General features: G+C 38.6%; 1 protein-coding gene across 4 annotated transcripts in view; it reads right to left on the reverse strand.

Annotated features, from left to right (window-relative positions):
• Window positions 1-267: 267 nt before the first annotated feature.
• The window catches only part of CEP85L (centrosomal protein 85 like), a 134,786-nt gene continuing 112,381 nt past the window's right edge, over window positions 268-22,672 (reverse strand). For all 4 annotated transcript variants that reach the window (XM_030267794.4, XM_072926806.1, XM_030267796.4 and 1 more), the window contains 9 exons: window positions 16,921-17,038; window positions 14,657-14,833; window positions 12,854-13,006; window positions 12,419-12,573; window positions 10,760-10,877; window positions 10,388-10,438; window positions 6,641-6,748; window positions 6,049-6,262; window positions 268-4,958 (listed from right to left, as the gene is read on the reverse strand). In XM_030267794.4, the coding sequence (XP_030123654.4) occupies window positions 4,795-4,958; window positions 6,049-6,262; window positions 6,641-6,748; window positions 10,388-10,438; window positions 10,760-10,877; window positions 12,419-12,573; window positions 12,854-13,006; window positions 14,657-14,833; window positions 16,921-17,038 (1,258 nt within the window). In that variant the 3' untranslated portion in view covers window positions 268-4,794. The remainder of the gene's footprint in view (window positions 4,959-6,048; window positions 6,263-6,640; window positions 6,749-10,387; window positions 10,439-10,759; window positions 10,878-12,418; window positions 12,574-12,853; window positions 13,007-14,656; window positions 14,834-16,920; window positions 17,039-22,672) is intronic.

Consider the following 22,672-nt stretch of genomic DNA (forward strand, 5'->3'; position numbering starts at 1 on the left):
TCTAAAAAAGCATCAGGAAATGCTGCTCTAAAATCCTTTTATCATACGGAAATAATACTTTTTCTATGAAGGCCTTGATTAAAAAAAAAAAAAAAGAAACCACAAGCCTGGAAGAGAGAGCTTGGTGAGGTGGTATTTCAGCAGAACAGACCACTGAAGGGAAGCTGGGGTGGGTGCTGGGAAGATGTTTCATGATTCCTCTCTTGCCTCCAGCTTTGATCACTTCTGTCACATGCCAGATACTGGACAAATGAGAACCGTGAAAAATTCACTTTTGTAACAAAATTTATTTCTGCTCTGTGGATACAAATCCCAAACATCAACAAACAAATTCCAGTGGAAAAATACCAGTCATTAACAATGAAAACTTTTACTGTTTTTTAATAAATAGAACTTTGGCATTCAAAATTCTAGCTGTAAACCCTACTTTAAAAAAAATTACAAAAAAGAGGCAAGAACAACAAGCCTAAAGCTGAGCCAGCCAGTGGCTCCGTTACTTTTTACAATGAACACATTGTGATTAAGTCATGACAACTCTATTTACATATGAGGTATTCTGAGCAGTTCAAAAATTGAACCCAATTTACACAACTACCAGTCTTCAGGGACTGATCCAGTACATATGTCAGCTGTGCTTTTAAAAGAGAGCTCCAGACACTCCTCCTCACTGAACTAATGATATTCTGTAATTAATATACACAGAAAAAACACATTATGATTTGTGTTTCCTGCTCACACATTGTATTCAAAGAAGCTGCATACAACAACCAGCCTAACATTCAAAGTGTACACCTAGTACCTAGTTTCAGTATTTCTGTTTCTAGACATTATGCAAGAGTTCTTACTACAAAAGCTTATTAACAAAGTAATGGCAGGTGAGAAGAAAACAAGGTGCAGTCATCAGCACACTAACAACTTATCTGAAGTTCCAGGGGGACATACATTTACTTCAGGCTAAAAAGGCACAAAGGTATGCAGCTGTGGAATTAATATTGCTAATGAGCTACTGGAATAAATCATCCCTTTAGGATAACAACCATTGATCTGTTTGCAGTCTAAGAATGCAGATTAGTTCAGATCTTTTCTCCACTCATAGTAGAACTTGTCATACCAATGAGAAAAGCACAATTATACTTTCAACTACACCTGCATCACACCACTGAGAAGGGCAAGGAACACTGGAGCAAACCATGCCCTGATGGAGAGACCGCAGCTGTCACTGCACATGCTACAGCAGCAGGTCATGGAGAAAGGGCTTTGCTTTCTTCCTTTCCGTGTGCTCTGCATGAAACAAAAGACAGGCAGCAAGGGCAAAGGAAGGAAGAAAACCTTTTGAAGTGAAAAGGACGGAATTTCAGCTCTTGAATGACTTCATGACCACCGTCAGTTTCAAATGCTGGAGCCTGAGTCGGTGGTTATAGCAAATCTCCACAATTTCACACACCTGTCATACCACAAAGCTGCACAGCAGAGTTCAGCTACCTAAATCACATTTACATGACCGAGCTGCATTACTTCTATATAGTAAATACTTCTATATAGTGAATACATCATCTATAGCTTGCTGGAAGACGGTTACTTTTCATGTCTTTTTCAAAATACATTCTTAAATACAGTAGTTACTGTAAGTATCTTCTAGAGGATCATATAAATTCTACCTGAAACTGTACAAATGTTACTGTACAGTTTGATGACAGCCAGAACAGTACAGTATCCATTCATCTGCAGCTGTTTTCAGCCCTTGGGATTGTCTAATAGCTACAGCAAAAAGTTGTCATGACTAAATCGAAGCAATTCCAATGTTAACATTCGTTAATCACCTCTGTATTAAATATGCTGAATGAGACCACACACACTACATTTTAACCAATTAAACAGTCATGCATATCTTAGACAAAGCTTATTCCATTTAGAGGCATCTGTAAACTGATGCATATATAGTAATTGCTACCACTACAAGAGGCCAAATTTTAAGAAATCAAAGCAAAGTACTGTTATCACTGTAAATAATCAATTGGTAGTCTGCTTCTTTGGCTCACACATCCATCATTTACCTCCCTACTTTAATTTGACTGAGGCAGATAAACTCAGGGGGTTTTATATCAAGTGCTTTCAAGTCAACATAAATATTACAGGTTCTGTAACAAAAACATTAGAAGACAAGATTACAGCACTGCAATCAAAAGTATTATGAATAAAATGGGATCTCCTCCCAGAGGGACTTTCAACTAATACTTGAAGAGCATAAAAGCTCTGAAGTGCTTGGCAAATATAAACTAGTGATCTCAACTTTGCAGTTCAGCACCACCATTTAGCAGGAGGGACAGTGGAGAAATACCAGCCAAGTGACAAGCTTAATAGTTCAACGTGACTCAAAAGATCTCCTGCTCCCCTGTAATTGCTCTATTAAACTCCTTGTTATTTCTATCAAATGTAGAATAATTTGGGTTTTGGTGATTTTTTCATACGCACAACATTGCCATCAAAGGAAGCAATAATGTGCAACTTGTGTGTTTCCTCCCTCCCTAATATTTCTAATCTATTATCTGAAATGCTATTGTTGAATTCTGATAGGAAACAGATGCCATAAACTAAAGACTACTTCACTGCAGGGATGAACTTAACCATCCACACCAGAGGAACAAGCTGAAGCCTTGGTCACAAAAGCCAGCACTGTCAGAGGCACAGCAAACTGTGCAAGCCCATTGGTATAAAGACCCTTGTTTTCAGTTTTGCACTAGTATAAAAGTACATTTTTGATGCAGGTGTGTATTAATGTGGCATTAATATTGCAAATGAGCTACCAGAGTTAACCATCCCTTTAGATAACAACCACTGATCTGTTTGGAGTCTAAGAATGCAGATTAGTTCAGAACATCTTTTCCCCACTCATAGCAAAACTCATAATATCAATGAGAAGAGCACAACTATACTTCCAAATCCACCTGCATCACACCACTGAGAAGGACAAGGAAGACTGGAGCAAATTATGCCCTGATGGAGAGACTGAAGAGTGCCTACAGAAAGAGTACAGAAATTTACAATAAAATGGCCTCATTTGTTTTTTCTTGAAGTAGACTCGAGATAATTTCACTTGTGATTTTATCTAGACATTGTTTTAGTGCTCATAGGAGCTGAACTGGTCAGATTAATCTATCTGATAACACCATGTAGCAGTAATATAAATAGCAACACTACTTTTCACAAATTAGTCCAAGTCTCCTTTAAGGATAGAGAAAACTGTCAAATAAATAAATAAATCCATATAGCTAAAAACAATTAAACCACTAAATTATAAAAACAATATTAACAGTAACTGTTAAACAATGAAGAGAAAGCAACACATCACCAAATCAGGAAACTAAAGATATTCACTTTTGCCATAAATACGTTACCCTAGAATTAACTTGGTTTGAATTGCTAAGCTTTCCAAGAGATTTCTGCTGTTATCCCCACTCCAGATCAGTTGACTGACTCGCACCTTAAGGCGTCTGAAACCTTTTTGCAATACCATAAAAGTAAGCGATGCATGTATTTTTCTTAACAGTGTGATTTAAAAGCAGTTTTACTCTTTCCAAGTTTCTGTTTCCTTCAGTTAAATACTATTTTCCACTATGCATAACTGTGCAACTAACTTGCAGTGATGTTCCTGGAAACGTCATCTGACCCATGGGAGTTAAGGAGCACTGCCAAGTGACACTCATTGAATGAGCTATGGAACATGAGCTTACTATTTTATGTAATTGCTTCATACAAAAATGGAGAAATCAAGATTTCCTAAACAATGTGGAAAATTTTTCAGTCCTCAGATAACCAAGTACTTTATACCGCTAACTGGAAACAATCTGTTTTGAGCCTGAATTTTGCCAAGAGTCAAACATCCTTTTTGCAGTTGTGGTAAAAATGGCTGAAGTGTTGCACAACCTTCAGGAACAAAATACAGCAACATTTTGAAATTGAAAGGACCTAAGGGGAAAAATAAGTACAAACACTAAAGTACAGTTGTTGGTTGTTTTGAAGTTTTTTTCTTATAGCCATGGAGTATGCTGCAGTTTTATGTCTTACAGCTTCTCTGGTTTGTCACAGACTTTGAATTACTGAAACTTCTTACAGCGACATGAGAGTACTTCAAAACAATCTGATACAGCTATATGTTATGGACTTGTTTGCATAGAGGAGTTAAACCTGGGGTTTTTCTGCTACTGGACAAACAAGGTAGACATCCATTACTAAAAACATCTTTCTTATATCCTAATTTTTGACAACTTGGAGAGCAATTACTTTTTGATTGTTCCAAGATTGTTCTAATTGCAATTCTTAGAGTGAAGTGCAGTGACAGAAGCCTCTGGGCTTCATCATGTACAGCCAGACATACACATGCATAGGTTCTTCAACCCTCTCCCGTAAGATCTGAACTCAGATAATGCCACACAAACCCTTGATGAAGGAAAGGACTGAGAGTTGTAGCAGCACGGCTGTTGCGAAGCTCTGGTTCCAAAAACTAGGCAAAGTAATGAAATGAGCCCAAATGAAGGAAACAGTGTCCAACTGAATCATTCTTCACAGCTTGTTCCTACATTCAGTAGTTTGGAGAAAAGATTTCTTGCAGTTTGTACCACTGTTCACACAATGGCTGTTTCCTGCACACCAGACTCCCAAGATCAGTTACACACAGCCCTCGGAGATGTGTGTCTGGTGCCATTTGCAGCCTTCCCATATGGCTCCTCAATGGAAATGCAAAGACCTGTGACACAGCAGGACCTAGTAAGTCGTTTGCTACAGGATGGAGGGTTGTCACTGAGTGATGCAGTTGTCCCCCATGTCCTGAGCGTAACGGTCCGACATGATAGTCCTTAACTCATCAATATCCTTCCGCAGCTGACAGACGTCTGAGAGCTTCTTCGAAAGGGTCTCTGTGCTGTGGTAATTTTCACTCTCTTCAGATGAGCAGCTCAGTGCTACAAAAAACAACACACAAGGTCAAAGTTTCAGCAGCTGTGTCCTGTGAATACTGCAACTAGTCACCTCCTTGGAAATAAGAGGCAGGTCACTTTAATTACATCAGGACAAATCACGCTTTGGTGTGAAGAAAAGTCTACAAAATAAGGTACCATATGAACTTAAACTCAATTCAGAGCCTATCAGTGCTTCTCTGAAAGACATGCTTTTCTGTCTGAAGCAAGATCTAGACTTCCTGAAGTCTGATGAATCAGAAGAACAGTGGGAAAAATGAACAGAACATCTCTAGAGACTTCAGGGGTTTCTACAGTCACTCAGAAAAGAAGACTAGCAGGTGTGTAGCAGCTCTAGTTACACAAACACTGTACTTTACCTTTCTACTTTACTGATGGTTCATGTCAGCAATCTGTCTACCTGATAAATTCTAATTAACATTCAGAAAACATGAGTATGATAGAATCACATCAACACAATCAGCCTGTTAGAAGGAAAAACCTGACAAAAAATTTGTCTGACTGATTTTAGGGCATGCTTTTCATTTTCTGGTTAAATTTAAAGTTTAGTAAATGCTAAAGATGAACAGCACAAGAGATGAAGTTACCAGGCACAAGGCTTATTTAAAACACCTGGACATCCCCACTCCCAAACCAGACCTATACATATTCAAACAGTAGATGGATATTCCTATCACTTGACCCCAAAGGCTTTAAACAAACGCACAAGATGTGTTTAGCATCTGTTAACCCTCACAGTGACTGCAGCGTGTCAGTCACTATGGGACTGACACCTGGCTACACACTGTTCTTTTCTAGAGCAGTGAACATATCCATGACTGGGTCCACATGAAGAGCCAATTATCTGCTCTCCTGACTTGGCAAGGACCTATGCAGTTACATGCATTTAGTGGCCCAGAGGCACTGAGAGTCCAGCTTTCCCAGAGAGCTCCATGAGTTCATGCACCACTGCTCCATCTGCATAGCAAGGGAACACAACCTTGTCCGGCTGGCAAGTTCAAGCACCACTTTAGCTAAACTGTTCTTCTTTTGCGTCAAAACATTTATTAAACACTGGAAAGTCAACATCACTCACATCGGATTCCCAGCAGTAAGGAAAGGTTAGGCTCCTTGCCCTGAGCTCTCTGGGTAAGAATACTGCACAGTGCTTTCAAGTCAAACAAACAGTGGGACATTTCCTTGAACAGCTGGTCTGCTACAGGCATCTTCTCAGATACTGGCTGCCTGGACTGCTCCACTAGCCTCATCTGCTCCTTCAGGCAGGCATTCTCTTCCATCAGTCTTTGGTTCTTTGTGAAAAGCAAATGGAAAAAAGGGGAAAGTTAGTCTGCAGCATTCACTGTAGCAGCAAGTTTCAAGCCACAAATAGTACAATTAAAAATAATTTCCAAACATATAATCAATATTTCTGTATCCCTCTAAAGAACAGCATACAGATAGCTTTTATATGGCTATTTCACGTTACCATTACTTAGCCACCTTCCCCCTTCAAGCCCTCACTTCTTTAGACAGGGGTGCTATGCATTATATATCTGCATGGGAGCCAGGATATTTAAGTATGTAATTAAGCTCATAAAGCCCTACCAAGGGATCTTGCAATCATTCTGCAAGGTTCTTCCTAGTTCTGGTGTGATGAGGGGTTGGGTTACTGGTGCTATTTTACTTACTTCAGAGAGAGTTTTATTCAGCTGCTCTATATGTCTTTCTTTTTCCTCAAGCTCATTTGTCATCTTCTGAATTAACAGCTTTTCTTGTGAAAGCTTCTCTTGCATAGACTGAAATGAATGAAAACACAGGTTAACAGTCTTAAAAGAATAGCAAACAAAAAACCTGCTGCAACATGGAACCACCTGTTGTCAATTCCCCAGTTTTCAGCCACAGAGTTCAAACTGAGAAGTCACGAGATACTGCTAAAGTGGAATTTTCATGGTAATTCAGCATGAGCACAGGTGCCTTTACTCTTTAAAGTACTCGTATTTATTCCACTACTTGGCTTTTATATCTGTAGGTATGTCTTTTCAGGTCATCTGGCAAAATTCAGAAAGAGGAATATTCAAGCCATCTTATCCTAATACTAACAATAAATAGAGACTATATAAACTCCTGGTGCTTTCAAACAGAGAGATGTCTTCAGCTGTGACTTGCCACCTGTAAGATTTATCAGTACTGATGAGAAGACAGGGAGTAATGAGAGGCAAGGCAGGTCCAATACTACAGTAAATTTTTAAAGGCCGGGCCAGTCACAGGAGGTGTTGCAGCACTGACAAAATTTCCCTGCACATTCAGCTCGATGTCACATAAGCAGTGGGGAGTCAGTACTCTGTCATACTCTTTGCAAAACTGGAAAACAATGGTGCTAACATTTACAGACCTCATGCGGACTAAAAAAACCCCAACACTTTATTTTAATGTCAGCAGTAAGAATGAGCAGGTAGAACCAGATTATGATTACTTGTTTTTAAAACCATTTTCGTACACTTGACCTGCTGCTCGTTTAACCCACAGCATGCCCCTCAAAAGGAAGTGCTGAAGTAACGTGTATCCTAAAGATAAGCTCTTTGAGAAAGCACAGCTACACACACCAGTGGGAGGAAGGAGGCAGAGGAAACACCCTGGGCCAGGAGAAGGCAGGAAATAACTGCTTCAGGCATTTCCTTTGCGTGCTTGCAGATGAGCAGAACCTGCAGAGATGTTGAATCATTGCCTTTAGTTTTTTATAAACATTATATACTGAGAAAAATTGCCATTACTAGGTTGGACTGAAGGTCCTTCAAGCTCCATCTGTGGCATACAGATGTCATACTTAGGAAGCATGAAGTGAACAGGGCAATGCAGTGCCAAAAACACCCTCCCAGCTTCCAAATGTCTTCCAATTTTAACAGTCATTGATGAAGACCACGTTCAGGGACACCCAGTGCGCCAGCTATGATAGATAGCATTAGAACTACCACTAACATGTTTCATGTTCATATTAACAACAGACAAAAAAGGTTTGACTGTGCAGCCTTCTGGAAGGTGGGGAGGTGGTAGGGAAGACAGGGTGAGAAATATAAACCCTCTCCAGTGTATGTTCAGAATTACATCTGCTACTAGACTTACATGACTCTGCAAACTAAGCAAAAAACAACTTTTAGAATATTCCACGCAATGGGCACATGTTTAGCTCAAGAATTGCTCCATGTAATGGGAACTACTAGAAGTAGAAATCAGTGTTTATTTTTAAAAGATATACCTAAGACCTATCACTCTCTGTTACCCTCATCTTAAAGCTCAGAAAAAGAACACTTGCTTAACAGCTTGACTGAACTTATAGTGCTAAGATTTTCATGTTCTTCATGGTGCTACGAATTCCTCATACTTCATCCTTAATTTTTTCAAATGCTTTCCAAGGTTACAATTTGGTGACAGTATTCCCAGCCTGGCACAGTTGGGGTTTATTGTGACTGACAAGATTGACAGCCATACCTTGGGTAACATAGGAATTGTACAATCTGACTTACTTCTACTCTCTTTTTTTGTACCAAAACTGTTAGTTTTGTGATATCTAAATTAATAATGTAAATATTAATTTATTTTTAGAACACTATCATCTACAATTTTTCTCTTTCTAAAGATGCACTATATATGCAGCACAGCATTTTGCCAAGACCAAAAAATATTTTAATTCCTCTCACTCAGAACAGCAAATCAATGAAGTAAAACCATACAAGGAAGATCAAAATAATTTCACCACGATTATGAGCAACTAGAAACTAATACTGCTTTATAAAACTGCTGTCTGAAAGAGAATTTGTTTTCAGCTTGCAAGTTAAAACCAACGAACTGAAATACATTCTCAAGCATAAGTTTATAATGTAGTAGAACACAGGGAATAAGATGAGATCATCATAGCAGAAGATAAATTGCATCTCTGTGCTGATAAGGGATTTCAATTTCTAATGAGCTAATTTTCCATGCTTCCCAGGTCACAAGTATGGAAATCCAGGGAGATCAAGGATCCAAAGAATCTGCTATAGTCTACAAGTAATTTGAGGGCCAATGCCATTTTCAAATCTTATTTTCTGTCCTCATATAAAATACCTGAAGAGGAAAACGAAGATAAAATCGTGGAGAACAGAACAGTACCCTGTTCACCGACAGTCACAACTATTCAGCATTTCCCAGTCCAGCTCCCTAAAGTCATGTCAGGCTAAGCACACAAAACAATAAAGATCACTAGTCCCAAGATAAAGGTGATGGTGAGAAAAAGACCAGAAAGTTTAGGAAACATGGACATATTTAGATTGATGATAATACATCTAGCAAGTTGTGTGCATCTCTGATAAGCACAACATATCTATGGAGTACATATGTAAATAATCTTAACTACAAAAAGGGACAGAGAATCTCAAAAAGGTTATGAAGCTCAAGCTGAACCTTTAATTATGTAACACTTGAAACAACATTTGACTGTATTACAATTTTTGCACATACCAGTCTGCTCCATGCAAACATCTCAGTTTGATAAAATCAGTCTTCTTCTAACCTTGAGAAGCTAAATAAGTCAATTTCTTTTTCAGTTAACATATGTACCTCATGCTGCAACTTAAATTCTCCTACTATATATACTATATCCTACTACAGATATATTTCATACACTGCAATCTAATCAAACAAATGGTTGTTGACAGGAATCAGGCCTCCTATTTACCATGGCAGAGGGAGACAATTTTTAACAGACAAAAAACATTCTAGAAGAGGAATGTGGAAACTAGAGTTTGGCTTCAATAATTGCTGAAAACAGATGTTTGGGTTTTTTTAAATACTCAGCTTTTTCTATGGCAAGAAATACCTTCCTCTCTAAAAGCTGTATAATGTTTCTTTTATCTCCACAACAAACAGCAGTCACTGAGTAACTTTCAACACTCTGTTAATCAGATTTATAGAGCTGCACCTGACTCCTAGCTGACAACCTCTGCTGTCTAGAAAAATCCCTGTCTGCAAGCTGGATGCCCAACATCCAGCAGGACAGTTAAGGTATCTAAGTGCCAGAAACCAGTTGAACAGGGTGAAGTGAAGTAATTTAGAAAGGCACTTGTCTCTTTTAACAAACTGAAAAATGAAGCTCCTAAGCAACACTGCTTCATACTTTGGATGATCTGCTAGACCAGCGGGATAAGGATGCAACATAGCAACAGTTTTACACTTTTTAATGAGTACCAGTGAAGTGCTAAACCACAAATTCATAATGGCTACACCATGAGCCTGCAAGAGAACATGGGTTGACTACAGTCCATCTGTAAGATTAAGTTTTGGCATTTCTCCCTTTGACTCCTATTCAGAAAGATAAAATAATAAAATGCAACTCTAGCTACGTCATTTCTCGAGAGCTAGAAATGCACACAGTAAACAACAGAATATAAACTCGTCCTTACCTGCATGTCCAAAATCAGTCCAGTTATCTGATTTTGTTGATTGTCTATAATCTAGAATATAAAATTGAGCAGTTTAGAAGGCTTGAATCTCTTCAGATTGTTGTCTAAAAATCAACCTACAGATGTGTAGACATAAGATTCTAAATAGCATCTTTAAAAAAAAAGAAATGACAAGACAGTTCAACTCTGACAGAACACAAAATTAATGCAAAATCAGTATTCTGAACAGAGAAAAGCAGGCCTTGAAAAGTCATCTGAATTAGCAACAAATATGTAATTCTTTAGTGAGATATTTATTTCTAAATAAAAATTTAAAAAGAAGTGCAGGACTTAAGGGTAAACATGCCACCACCAGATAATTTGCAGACTAACCTTACTGGCTTTCTCATTCTTCTCCTTGAGACTTTCATTCTCACTTTGAAGCTGTTTTGTGTCCAACATAGGAAGCCGAATACCATCTTCCAGACATTTTTCTACTTTCTGTTGTAAACTGCCATTCAATATGAAAGAAAGATTAAGTGGGCTAATAGAAACCAGAGGGTTGTGTGTTTTAGGAATGAATTAGAAACTAGCACAATCTTCCCAACCAGAACTGTACCTAGCAGAATCCCGCCTTACATAATTCATGCACCAACAGCGCATGAATGATGCAAAAATTCTAAACTATTAAAGTTGCCACGACACTGACAAGGCCAGATTCATGCAGATGAATGGAGGTTTTATGTGGCAAACTCTGTGCTGAGTCTCCCAACAGGCACAGCTCCAGCAGTACCATGTAGGAAGAGAGGGCAGAGAGGAGCCTAGCTAAGCTTTGCAGTGCTCACAGTTGCTCCGTGCTACAGGGGGAGCAAAGCATAGATCAGAGTCATCTGTGAACCTTCACAGCTTTGGGACCTTTTAAATCATATTGTCCCACTGGGGCACATACAACTCCAAGTGGAGTCAGAATCAGACACTGTGCCCAGTGCTGGTGCCCCATCCATCACACCCTCTGTGACTTGTAATGGGGAGCCCAAGGCCATTCCTGCCAGGAATGCTCCCACACAAGGGCATGGCCTTCAGACCCTTCATTGCTCAACTCAACCCATATGTGTAGCTACAGCCTCTGTCTGTTCACCTTCTCTCAGAAAGGAAATGCACTTTATTAGTGCTAATCTTGCTGTCTAATTTAGAAACCAGAGGTCACCCTAACTATTTGTAGGCTTTCAGAAAAGACAGAATGATCCCCCTCTAGATCAGGAGAGCACGAAGGCCTTCCACTGGTAAGATGGAAACAATGTGTCAACAATTTGGCTGGCAAGGTGTTCCATCTCTCATCATGGAGACCTTTCAGACTCCTGTGGCATGCACCTTTGCCCAGTGGAGGGACAACAAACTGCAGGAACATCCACAGATACTTAAAAGTTATTCTCCCCTGCTTCTCTCTTCCCTTTAATAAAAAAAAAAAAAAGTTTAAGTAGGTCCCCTGATCTAAAATAAAACAGAGTAACAAAGTCTCCATTCTTACCTGGATATTCTTGGATACCTGTCCCATTTGTTTTTTCATACTTAGGCAAGTTCAATGACAACATATTAATTACAGCTAAATTTTCTTGTAAATACCTACACCCTCGATGAAAAGGTAAGAAATATCTGGAATTTCTTGAAATCTTTGACCCTTCCCTGATATACCCATCAGCCAATATCCCGTTTTTCCACAGCTCATGACAGGATCAGTTATTACATAGCCCTACTGACAGCTTCTCTACAATGCCCCTTTGACACACCATTTTGATCCATCCTCTATCTGCCAACAGGCTACGATGCCATTGCTGGAGTGTCCCACACCCTTAAAGACAGATAGCAAAGAATGCCCTAGGCTCACTTTTCTCTGTGGTATTAATTACATTTGCCACAAAGCAAGCTGTAAAACTCTAACCATAAAAAGTCATTAGCACTGTAATAGATTAAGACTGCAAAATAGCATTATGTCCTGACATCAGGTGGGGAAGCACACCCATTGCAGGGCACAGCCTGAGCAGCTGCTCATACCTCTGCACTGTTGTGACCAGCTCTTTTTCTTTTTTCTTCTGAGATGCCAGCTGTAATTCTCTCTCTCTGCACTGTGACCGGGCCTCTCCAAGCTTCTTTTCCAAATCAGCCATGGTTTCTTGAAGTTGCTTGTTCTTCTCTTCTAGAATTTGCAGCTAACACAAGGTTACGTTAGTCAGACACTGCCATACCAGCAGAAGGTCTTGTGTCAGAACACCTTGCAGTGACCTGATGCATGGTTTCACACCACTGTCACTTATCTGACTGTGAGAAAATCCTAATACCTACAAGTGCTTTCTAAAAGATTGAAATACTTCTCTTCCTAAATGTAAGGGTGAAAAAAAAGAGATTTTGAAACAGCAAAATATTTGAGAACAGATATTAGGGAGCTTACATATATCTTTCAAATGTAAAAAAAACCTCCCTTTACCTTACCTGTTTAGTCTGCCCTTCAATATCATCCAGTGTTGGAAGGTCAGCCAGGTATTTTTCTAATGTTTCAATTCTTCTTTGTTTTTCTTTGTTTTGCTCAGACTCTTTCTGGCATTTCTTTTTCAGGCTATTAATATATCGATCTCTAGTTTTAAGCTAGAAGAAAGAAAGAGTACATGCTTTATGATAACAGTAAAAAATAAGTTTGGAAGCAGAGGCTGTTAACTCTCCAAGAATTGTACTCTCAGCATTGGCTAAGAGCAGGAAACAAAACCAAAAACTATTAATCCCAACAGCTCCGAGGCCCATGTGTCCTCAAACCACAGCTGCTTCACCTCTGCCCAGAACAATCCATGTGCCTTATGAACAGAAAACACAAAGTTCAACACGTAAAATACTGTTAATTCTTTAACCCACTGAGATGTTCATATGCAACAAACAATCAGGATACATTTTAGTTCCTCTGGACTAGGAAAGCAACTTAAAACATGAGGATCAAGAACTTAACCTACCAAAAATGGAAGCCAACACCCTGATTTTGATGCAGTCTGACAATCACATCAGAGGATACCAGATCAGAATAGCTGCTTTCTTAAATACCTTTTCTGTAGGTAACTTTATTTTCCATAAGCCCCTGGAAAAGACTTTTTATATTATGTTACATTGGTTTGTATTCCTGGTACTTCTTTTGCTTTATGACCTAGATCAAAAAAGTGGAAAGAAAGGCAGGAAAAAGGAGTATTTTCCACTGTCCCTCCCTGCCCTCTCTCCCCTCGAGAGTTTTCTGTTCAGTGCACAGATGGTGTTAAGGGGCAAATCAGGACTGTGCAGTGAACCAGGGCCCTACCTACAGACCACGCTGCTAACACAAGCACTGCTGCACAGGTCCTCACCATTGCCACTGCTTGCCAGTTCCTACACAGTGAGCAATCCAGGCAGGAAAGGCTCACAAAGGAGGAAGCAGCAGTATCCAATTTCTGCTCTTCCTGCCTCAGTGAAAAGCATACTGAGGGTTCAAAGGAAATAGTAAGGCAGTATTTTGAGATGAATTATGCATTCTTCTTTGTCTTCCCACCTGACACTTCACTGTATCACACTGCTTGTATCCCCTGAACCTGATTTAATATAAATTAAGCCCAGTAGTTAAAGATGAGGTAACACTGGCAATGTATCCCTAAAACATTAATTAGGAAGCCCTTGGTCAATGGCACATTCCTGCTTGCAATAAAGGAAGGCTGTGAGTAGATTCAAAACTACCCCTGGGAATTCCTTAGGCCTGCAAAGAAACCGTTTCTCAAAACAGTTCCAAGAACACAGCTATCTTTGTCTCAGTCAAAAGTCCACTCTGCACATTCTAAGAAAGCTGCAAGAGAATCACTCCTGCTAAACAGGCACAGGCTGGCAAGTGCATCTCAAAGCTTGAGGGCCACATTTACAAACCACACTAAAAATAAGGATTTAATTTTCACAATCTATGTTTTTAAATTATATTTTATTTACATAATAAACATTACAAGCTACAAGAATTAATAGCTTTTTTTTTTTTTCCCAAAGCTTAACCAATACCTGATTAAAACTGTTACCATGATTACCATTTTACGTAGTATCACTTTCTAGGATATATTCTCTGCAAGTCCAGATTTATCCATTACCAACAACTGAAATCATTAATCTTCTTTTTCTATCACAGATAGTTTAGTGATCTTTTGAAAATAATTCAGACACCCATACACCAAGTTGCTTTCTAGCAAGTATATGCTGCTGCAACAGTGACAACAAGAATTCTGGAACAGGGAAGACACTTACTTTCTCCTCCATCTTCTTTTTCTCCTCACTAGATTTGTTCGAAAGTTGTTTCACAATTTCACTGAGTTGCAATTCCTTATTCTCAGCTGCTGCAATCTTTCGCTCAAGCTCCTCGAGGTGGGATGCTGATCTTTCTGAAATGTGAGGCTGCAGTGGTGTGCTCTCATACAGTGGTTGCTTGTGAAAAGAAATAAAATAATCACACAAATGAACAGACACGTCACTGTACACTTGAACTGCAGAGCACAAAACAGTCCTGCATTTTTTTTTAGCTGTCAGGAAGGGTGGGGTTTGATTTTTCAGACATTGAAATACATGACAACAGCATGAGTTTCATGAATCTGAAGAAAAAGACAAAGAAACTCATAATAAATTCACAAGAACATTGTGTGGCTACTTTCCCCCTCAGATTTATGGAAGATGTGTGATCCCAAAATAAATCCCTATAAATGCAGATAAAAAGCATTTTCAAAGCAAATCACTACCACTGCTTTATCACACCATCTCCTGGGAAGAAAAACACTTTAAAATTGCTATGGATTTACTGAAGTAAGAGAAACTTCAATCTCTAGGTGCTCCTAAAGCAGAACATCAGTACTAGTCAAAGCTTAGGGCTATCACTCCTGGTGCAGGAACAAGCCTGAGACTAGAGCTACAGTCAGAAGACAGGTCTCCTATCTTCTGTTCTGTATATCAAAACATCCATTTCCACTGCTCAGAGACAGACAAGCACAAAATGGAAGTTGGCTGCATGTGGGATCAAAAAGGAGATGCACCCCATTAGGCTTTCAATTTCAAAATTATTTTAATAAAATAAATTGGTTATCTTTAAAAATACTGTCTGTACAATTTCTTTAACTAGTGACATTCCTTCAAAGAAATTAAGCAAAGCATTAAAAGATTAAAACCTTCATTAAACTAGATTTGCTTTTATAAATTTGTCTTATAGAAGGCAAGCAGAAAATCAAATACAAATCAAGCAGAAACCCAAATACATTATAAACTTTCAAACTTCTTTAAATTATGTAAGACAAATGCACTTGCTTTATTTGAAGCATAACATACTAAGATATGTGCACTAAAATTAAAGTTTCTGCAATATTGTTTCATTTGTTTGTCTGGGTTTTTTGTTTGCATCTTCTCTTCCTCCCTCCCAACACCCTCCCCCCCCCCAAAAAAAAAAAATTCTTAACCTACAAATTAGGTGAAGATTAAAATAGATTAAAACCTTAAATTGCAAAGCATTTTGTAAAAGAAGATCTGGAAGCAACAAAAGCCTAGACATTCCTAGATGTTCCAAGAAGTCTCTGTATACCCAACTCCAACTGAGGCTCCACTTGAATTTCTCTGCTGTCACACAAACCACAGTCTTACCTGACGTACAGCTGTGTTATTCCAAGTACACAAATAATGTCATGCTGAAGTACCCTAGCTGAGATCCTAGTGCAGCGTTTGTGACAGAAAAAGATAACATAATAAAAGAGGGAGAGAAAAGCTATTTCTCTGCATATCTGCCTTTAACAATCCTTTGCTGCATTGCCTTTTATATATGCTAAGGCCTGGAGATAAAATTTGTATGCTGTAAGCAGCCACAGTCATCACAGTGATCTGCATTTCTTGGTGAACCTTTTCTACCTCATCCTTGTGCTACTTGATACCTGTACTAGGAAGATGAAACGTAGGACAAGTATTCTCAAAATACTACCAGACATTCCCTTTCAGATGAAGTGCTCCCTAGGAGTACTAGCCCACATCCTTTTCAGGTTCTTGTCAAAAGGTATTCCACCAGTTTTCTGCTTGCCTTCTCATATCTCCTCCATCAATTCTCTCCATAAAATCTAACCAGGAGGGCAGTACCTCCTCCTCTTCACCAAACCTCTCATTAGTTATTTTCAGATACTCTCCTATCAAACTATTCTTTCTCCTATCTCCCTGTAGGTCTACCATACATGCATGCTGTTAAACTCTTGCTCTTATAGTGTCACAATTCTTCATTGCTATCTTATTTTTATCAGACTTCAAGTATGTACAGGATTGTAACAAAACTAAGATTTCTGCAAATATAAGGTAAACTACAACACTTAGAGAAGGTTTTCTCTACACGATTTGCAGCTATGCAATTACACAACCATCAATAATCACAAAAGCTCTACACTCTGGCCTGCAGAAAAATGTGAACATGCTTTTAGGTGCCAGGTACTGGGGCAGTGGAAAGCTTTGCTGAATGAAAAGGGCTAGGTTTTAAATTACAGGTAAAATCCTACCTGTAAGTTAGTCAGGTATGGTTCTTCGCAGTGCACAAGATGGCTCAGTCTTGCATGTTGAGCTCGTATTTCATTCTCCCTTATCTTCTGATGTAAATTGTTAATTTGCTGATTCTGCCTGTAATACACAAATTTAAATTCAGGAAAAAAAAAAAAAAGAAATTGAACAGAGATTATAAAAACAGAGATCTTAAGACTTCTACTGAAGAACACATTAACAATGGTATTCAACTATCCAGGATCTACACTAGCTGTGGGCTTTCTTCCCACTGCAACCAGAGTGCAACTGCAGAAATACGATTCGAAAACTCTTATCAATTTTGTGTGGGTTGAAGGAGGCTTCTGTTGCCATCTGCTGCTAGGATTGAAAGTATGAGCAGGGAAGAGCATACAGAAAGCAGAACAAAACCAACCAAAGATGGCACTTCCATTTCACTTGGACTTCTCCTGCTTGGCTTCTCTCTTTACCAGAGCTGACTTCTGGTAAAAGTTGAAGAGATTTACAAATCAAGGGGAACAAAAAGAATTTAAATAGAAAATGCCATTATATAAGATAGTCAGCACAGCTTCCCTACGAGGTCTTGCTTTTTGCTTTCCTTAAGACTTTCTCAATCAACTGCTTTACATAAAATGCACCTTCCCCTAGGGTAAAGCACTGCACTGTGCTCTAAAACTATTTAATTATAACACAAATCATATCACTGCTTAAATGACTGCATTTGAACTAGGCAGGACTGCAGGGTAAACACCTGACAGGTCCCTCCCCAGCCCAGGTCACAGCCCTACGAGGTATGCAGTAACTCTCTATGGAGCAATAGGCACCTCAAAACCTGGCTCCAGAGTGGAGTTCTCAGCACCCACCAGAAAGACACAGAGACCTTCTCAACAATCTAAAAACCAATTTTGTGCTTTCTGTTGATTTTCACTTTTCCTTCTTTTTTATCCTAAGATATATTTGCATGCAAGCATGAAATTTTTTTTCGCAGAGTTTTACCTCGGCATGGAGCATGACTGGCATTTCTGAAAACAATGGTGCTGAACCCAGGTGACTAAATCAAATATTAAGAGGAGATAAACAGCAAATACAGATTAACTTCAATGGAAAAGAGCTGCCTGTGCACACACTGGAAAAGAAAATCCTGAAAAGTATACAGAAAACATTAAAATCTGTTGCTTTTTTTTTTTAAATTTGGAAGGGTTGTGTTTAGGAAGAGCATCTTGGAAACATTAGCAGATGTTCACAAAATATGCATTATGTAATCTATAAACTAATATGAGATATGTATTAGTTGAAAAGATGCCAACTGCAAATTTTATTAGAATGCCAAAACCCAGTTGAAGTGACCGTTTTAGCTACTCACATTCTTCTAGCTAGTCATCAGCCAACTGCACCCCTATTATTTGGCTTACAAGAGTAAGATCATATTTTAAAAATATCGAATATAGTAGAAGCTAGGTGTGTTAAAGAAGACATGATGAAAACATCGTTTTTTTCTGCTTCTCTATTTTTATATCTATAAAGAACAGCAATGAATGGAAAACCAGTATATGTAATTTGCCATTTGTTGGTACCTTAGAACAATTTATTCAACATGAATGAATAAGGAGAGAGCAAGTGAATGTATTGCTGTGACTCCATAGAAAGTCTTAAAATATTTTGTATCAGCAGAGGTGATTTTGAGGCTTCCCTGTCCCCTCTACTATCTAGATTGAACAAGCTTGTACAAATACAAAAGGAATATGTGACATCAGAAGACTGTGTACAATTCTGGTTGTCATCTGTAAGATGGCACTACAAACAAAAAGCTTCCAACTTATTTTGGAAGATTAGGTAAAGGAATACTCTTAACTTGTAAAAGACCTTATAAAAGCCCAATAATGTGTATAATTATATGAGAAAATATGAAGTCTTGATGACTTCTGTGCATGCCTGGTCACAGAGAACAAAATTATTTAATATGAGTTATCCAAACCTATGAACTGAAGCAAATTTTCATTTTCTATCATCTTATTAGTTCCTAGACAGATCTATTAAAATGCTATTGTTTTAAAATTATTTATGTGTTTTAAAATTATTTATCCACTTGTCACGTACTCCTGGAAAGCACTATATGACATTCCCTACCTTACCAAATCCCTATTGCACAAAAGGTGAGACAAGTTAATCCAAGATGAGACAGAACATAGAGTTTAACTAACTTGCTTCTTTTCACTCTGCAAAGCATGAAACTCTCCATCATTATATAACCTTGCCAACAAAACACACTCTAGGAATGTTTTAAAGATGTGCAGACCCCACAGCTTCCTCACATAACTAACTGCTTCTATGAAAACAACATTAGCCTCATGGCACCCAGAAACAAACATTTTGCTGCATAACCAGAGACTCTGAGCTTTATTTAAAGGGAATTTAGAAATTTCAGTTGCTCTCAAAAACACAGGTTGCCTATTACAGTGGGAACAATGTCCCCAGAAGCCTTCCTATTAGCAATCTAGCAGCCCAGCACTTTAAAAAAACAAAACCAAACACAATCAGCCTTTAGCATTTAGGTGCCTCCAAGTTTCCGTCAAGCTCTTCAACCTTTAGTGCTTCCAGAAGCCATCTGAGAACAAGTGGGCTCTGGGCATGGGGGAATCTGATAGGAATCCAGCCTTCAGACTTCCATGCACAGAAACCAGACCCCACCTCACACCTCAGTGAAAATACTGAACCTAGGCACCATGGAAACTGCTTTCCTTCACAATGTCCTTATTTTTTTTCCCCATAAGTGAGCGTTACAATTTTATGCTGACAGCAAAGGAAGAGTTACTGGTGTACTGTGTCAGTGTCATGGCACTTTTCACATGGTTTCATTTAGCCCCTTTGTCCTAATGCAAAAATCACTATTTTACTTAAAGTGTCTGTCTTGACACATCCCTTCTCCTTACACTCAGACTAAGGTAGAAGAGAACAGGAGGCAAGACCCTGTCAACCAACCAAAGGGACTCAGAGCTGAGAATTTTGTTTAAAAAGAAAATAAATAAAAGTTAAAAAATGAAAATAAATCAGAAAAGGCGGGAATAAAAACCATCCTTTTGGACGGGACATTTTAGTGTTCCTTTCTTAAACTGATCTTCCAGAAGGAAATGGCATTAAAAGATGCATAAACTGTAAATATTCTATCCAATCAATTAATACACACATGAGACTAATAACATCGTTTTCACAAACACTTCTGATACAAATCTTTCAGGCTGTCTCTCAAGGTGTAATATTATTTCCAGAAACTGGGGGTGGCAATGCAGAAACAAACAGACAAAAAGAGAATCTAAACTCCTCTTAAGGTAGGAAAAGGCTGCCTGGAACACAGAAGACTGTTGCAGTTACCCACAGAAGAGTTCTGCACTGAGAACTTCTTGTCTTTTTCTTCAGGTTTAATGATTTAAAGTTGGTTTTTTTTTCCTTCAGAAGCTATCTGGTTACTCCACAGAAGTGACAGGTTCTCCAACATACAAGACTCAAGTGGTGGCTATGTGCTGCTCTGTGGTCTCCTGAACCAGCTTTTATATCCCAGTTCCCACATGTTAGCTATCTAGCTACATTATTTAGGGATAAACTTATCATTTTCACAAAGTAATGACTTTGGCTTATTTCCAGATCTTATAAATACTTATTTTGCTTCCTTTTCTTCCATTACCTTCAACATTCTTTATTTTTGTAAATAAAATTTCAAGGCTTCAGTCATGTTTCACTGTTTCAAATTAGTGATATTTTGTTAGGAAGGAAAAGTTAAAAACCTGTCATGGCAGATTGCACCATTCTCTTGCCTTTCCCAAAATTACCAACTACCACCCCTACATGAACTCTTAACACTAGAGATTAGGCTATCAAAGATGCTGATTCGGTAACTATTTCTTTGGCATTTGAGTAGTATTCTTTACTTGTCTTTCTGCCTGCCACAGATTTGTAATCCCCCCATCCTGTGACTCTACTTACAAAGCTGTCTAGAATTCAGAGGAAAAATTCTACTGCTACTTGACTCTAACTTCACCTACTGATTAAGCAAAAAGAAAGTTGGAACCAAAACCATGAAGTATTAATGGAAAGAGAGGGAGGTCTCTATTTTGATTCAATTGCAGTTCTGTCCTTTAGCTCAAACAATCCCCTTTGAAAATTCAAGTCAGCACAGAGGATGTGATAGTATAGAACAGCGCTTAGCTCAGTGTGCACAAGCCTGGACTGTCTTCAGAGACCAGCATTAACAAACTGCTTAATATACAAACTGCCTCTCCTTAAGTGTCAAAAATATTTGTATGACATAACTGACATTCACGTAATTTTCTCACATTCACACAGGACAAGAGTGGACATATGCTTATACAGATACTCACATATGCATTTATCTGGAAATAAACTGTATTTCTCAAATCTGGGACCAGCTCACCCATTTTCCATAAGCCCATTGTACCCCTTACTTAACTCTAACACAAAAGAGCCTTTAGAAACTCACATGTACCAGAGAAGCACTTCGTCCCCCCAACTCCTGAGTTATTCTTCTTAACTTTAATTTTTAAATTAGCGTAAATCTAAATTCCACACTACAAGTCAAAGTAAGATCAGTATCTTCAAACAATTCAGGGATTTTAGAACAGAGTTTCCTCCACCAAAGAGGGGACACTAGTAACTTCTTAAGAAACCAAATGACAATTGATGCTTACCGTCAAAAGTCACAAGTTAACAAGAATTTGTTGCTATAGGTGAAAATGTCTGAGCAGATTTCTTCAGAATCAGGATACAAGATAAAATACAACATGGATCCCTCTGAATTACAGGCACTAAATTTATTCTATACTGCAGCTGGAGGCATGCTGCTTTGTTTTGTTGTTTAAGAAGTTGGATGCAAATTTTTATGTCCCTTTGTTTTAGAGGCATGATCTCTTGGGACCAGAAGTCCAAATGTGCAGAGTACTGATAGGGAAAGTGATCCTTAGTACACAAAGTCCTAAAAACAATGTGAATACGTTTTCCGGAATTCGGAAGATAATGCCAAAGAACACCAACATCAGCAAAGCTTATGAGAAAAGATCTCAAATTTCCTATGCAATAAAGTCTCCCTTTTTTGTGAAATTGTTGTAAGTGAACCTTTCTTCCAGTCAAAGTAGAATTTATCTTGAAGGAAAGAGGGGAACACTACCTTTGGGAGTCAAGACATGATTCCTGATCTGTATGGATTGGTTTTTTGTGGTATTTTTGAATGACTTTTCTGAGCTGCATGAAGTTTGAAATGGGGGTGAGGAATGAGAGGGACACATGCACAAATGTCACTTTGGAGAGAGAGGACTGCACTCTCCCTCCTATGGTGGGAGCTCTTCAACTTCTGTAGTCTTCTGCCAGGATAAACAGAGAAACTTTCGCACCTCTCCTGTAGTTCTCCGGCAAATACTAGAACTTCCTACAAATATTTAAATCCTCAGAGTATGAAATGGTTTAGCACCAGTTCCACAGAGAAGTATCTGGGACTGCAGCTGACCAAAACTCCCCAGTGCTATACTGCAAAAAGCAAACACCACACAACCACGGCCAGTGAGAGACAAGTGCTCAGCCTGAGGGAGGACTCAATGGCCAGTCTGGACACTTCAGGGAAGATGTGCTCACCAGCTGGACAGATCTCAAAGAATAACAAAAACTACATGACTGCTAAAAAATGTTACCTAGGAGGAAAGACTAAGCCATATCAGGAAAAAATTTCTAACATTTGAACTAATTAATCAC

Source organism: Taeniopygia guttata, chromosome 3 (assembly GCF_048771995.1).
Source record: "Taeniopygia guttata chromosome 3, bTaeGut7.mat, whole genome shotgun sequence".
Lineage (NCBI taxonomy): Eukaryota > Metazoa > Chordata > Aves > Passeriformes > Estrildidae > Taeniopygia > Taeniopygia guttata.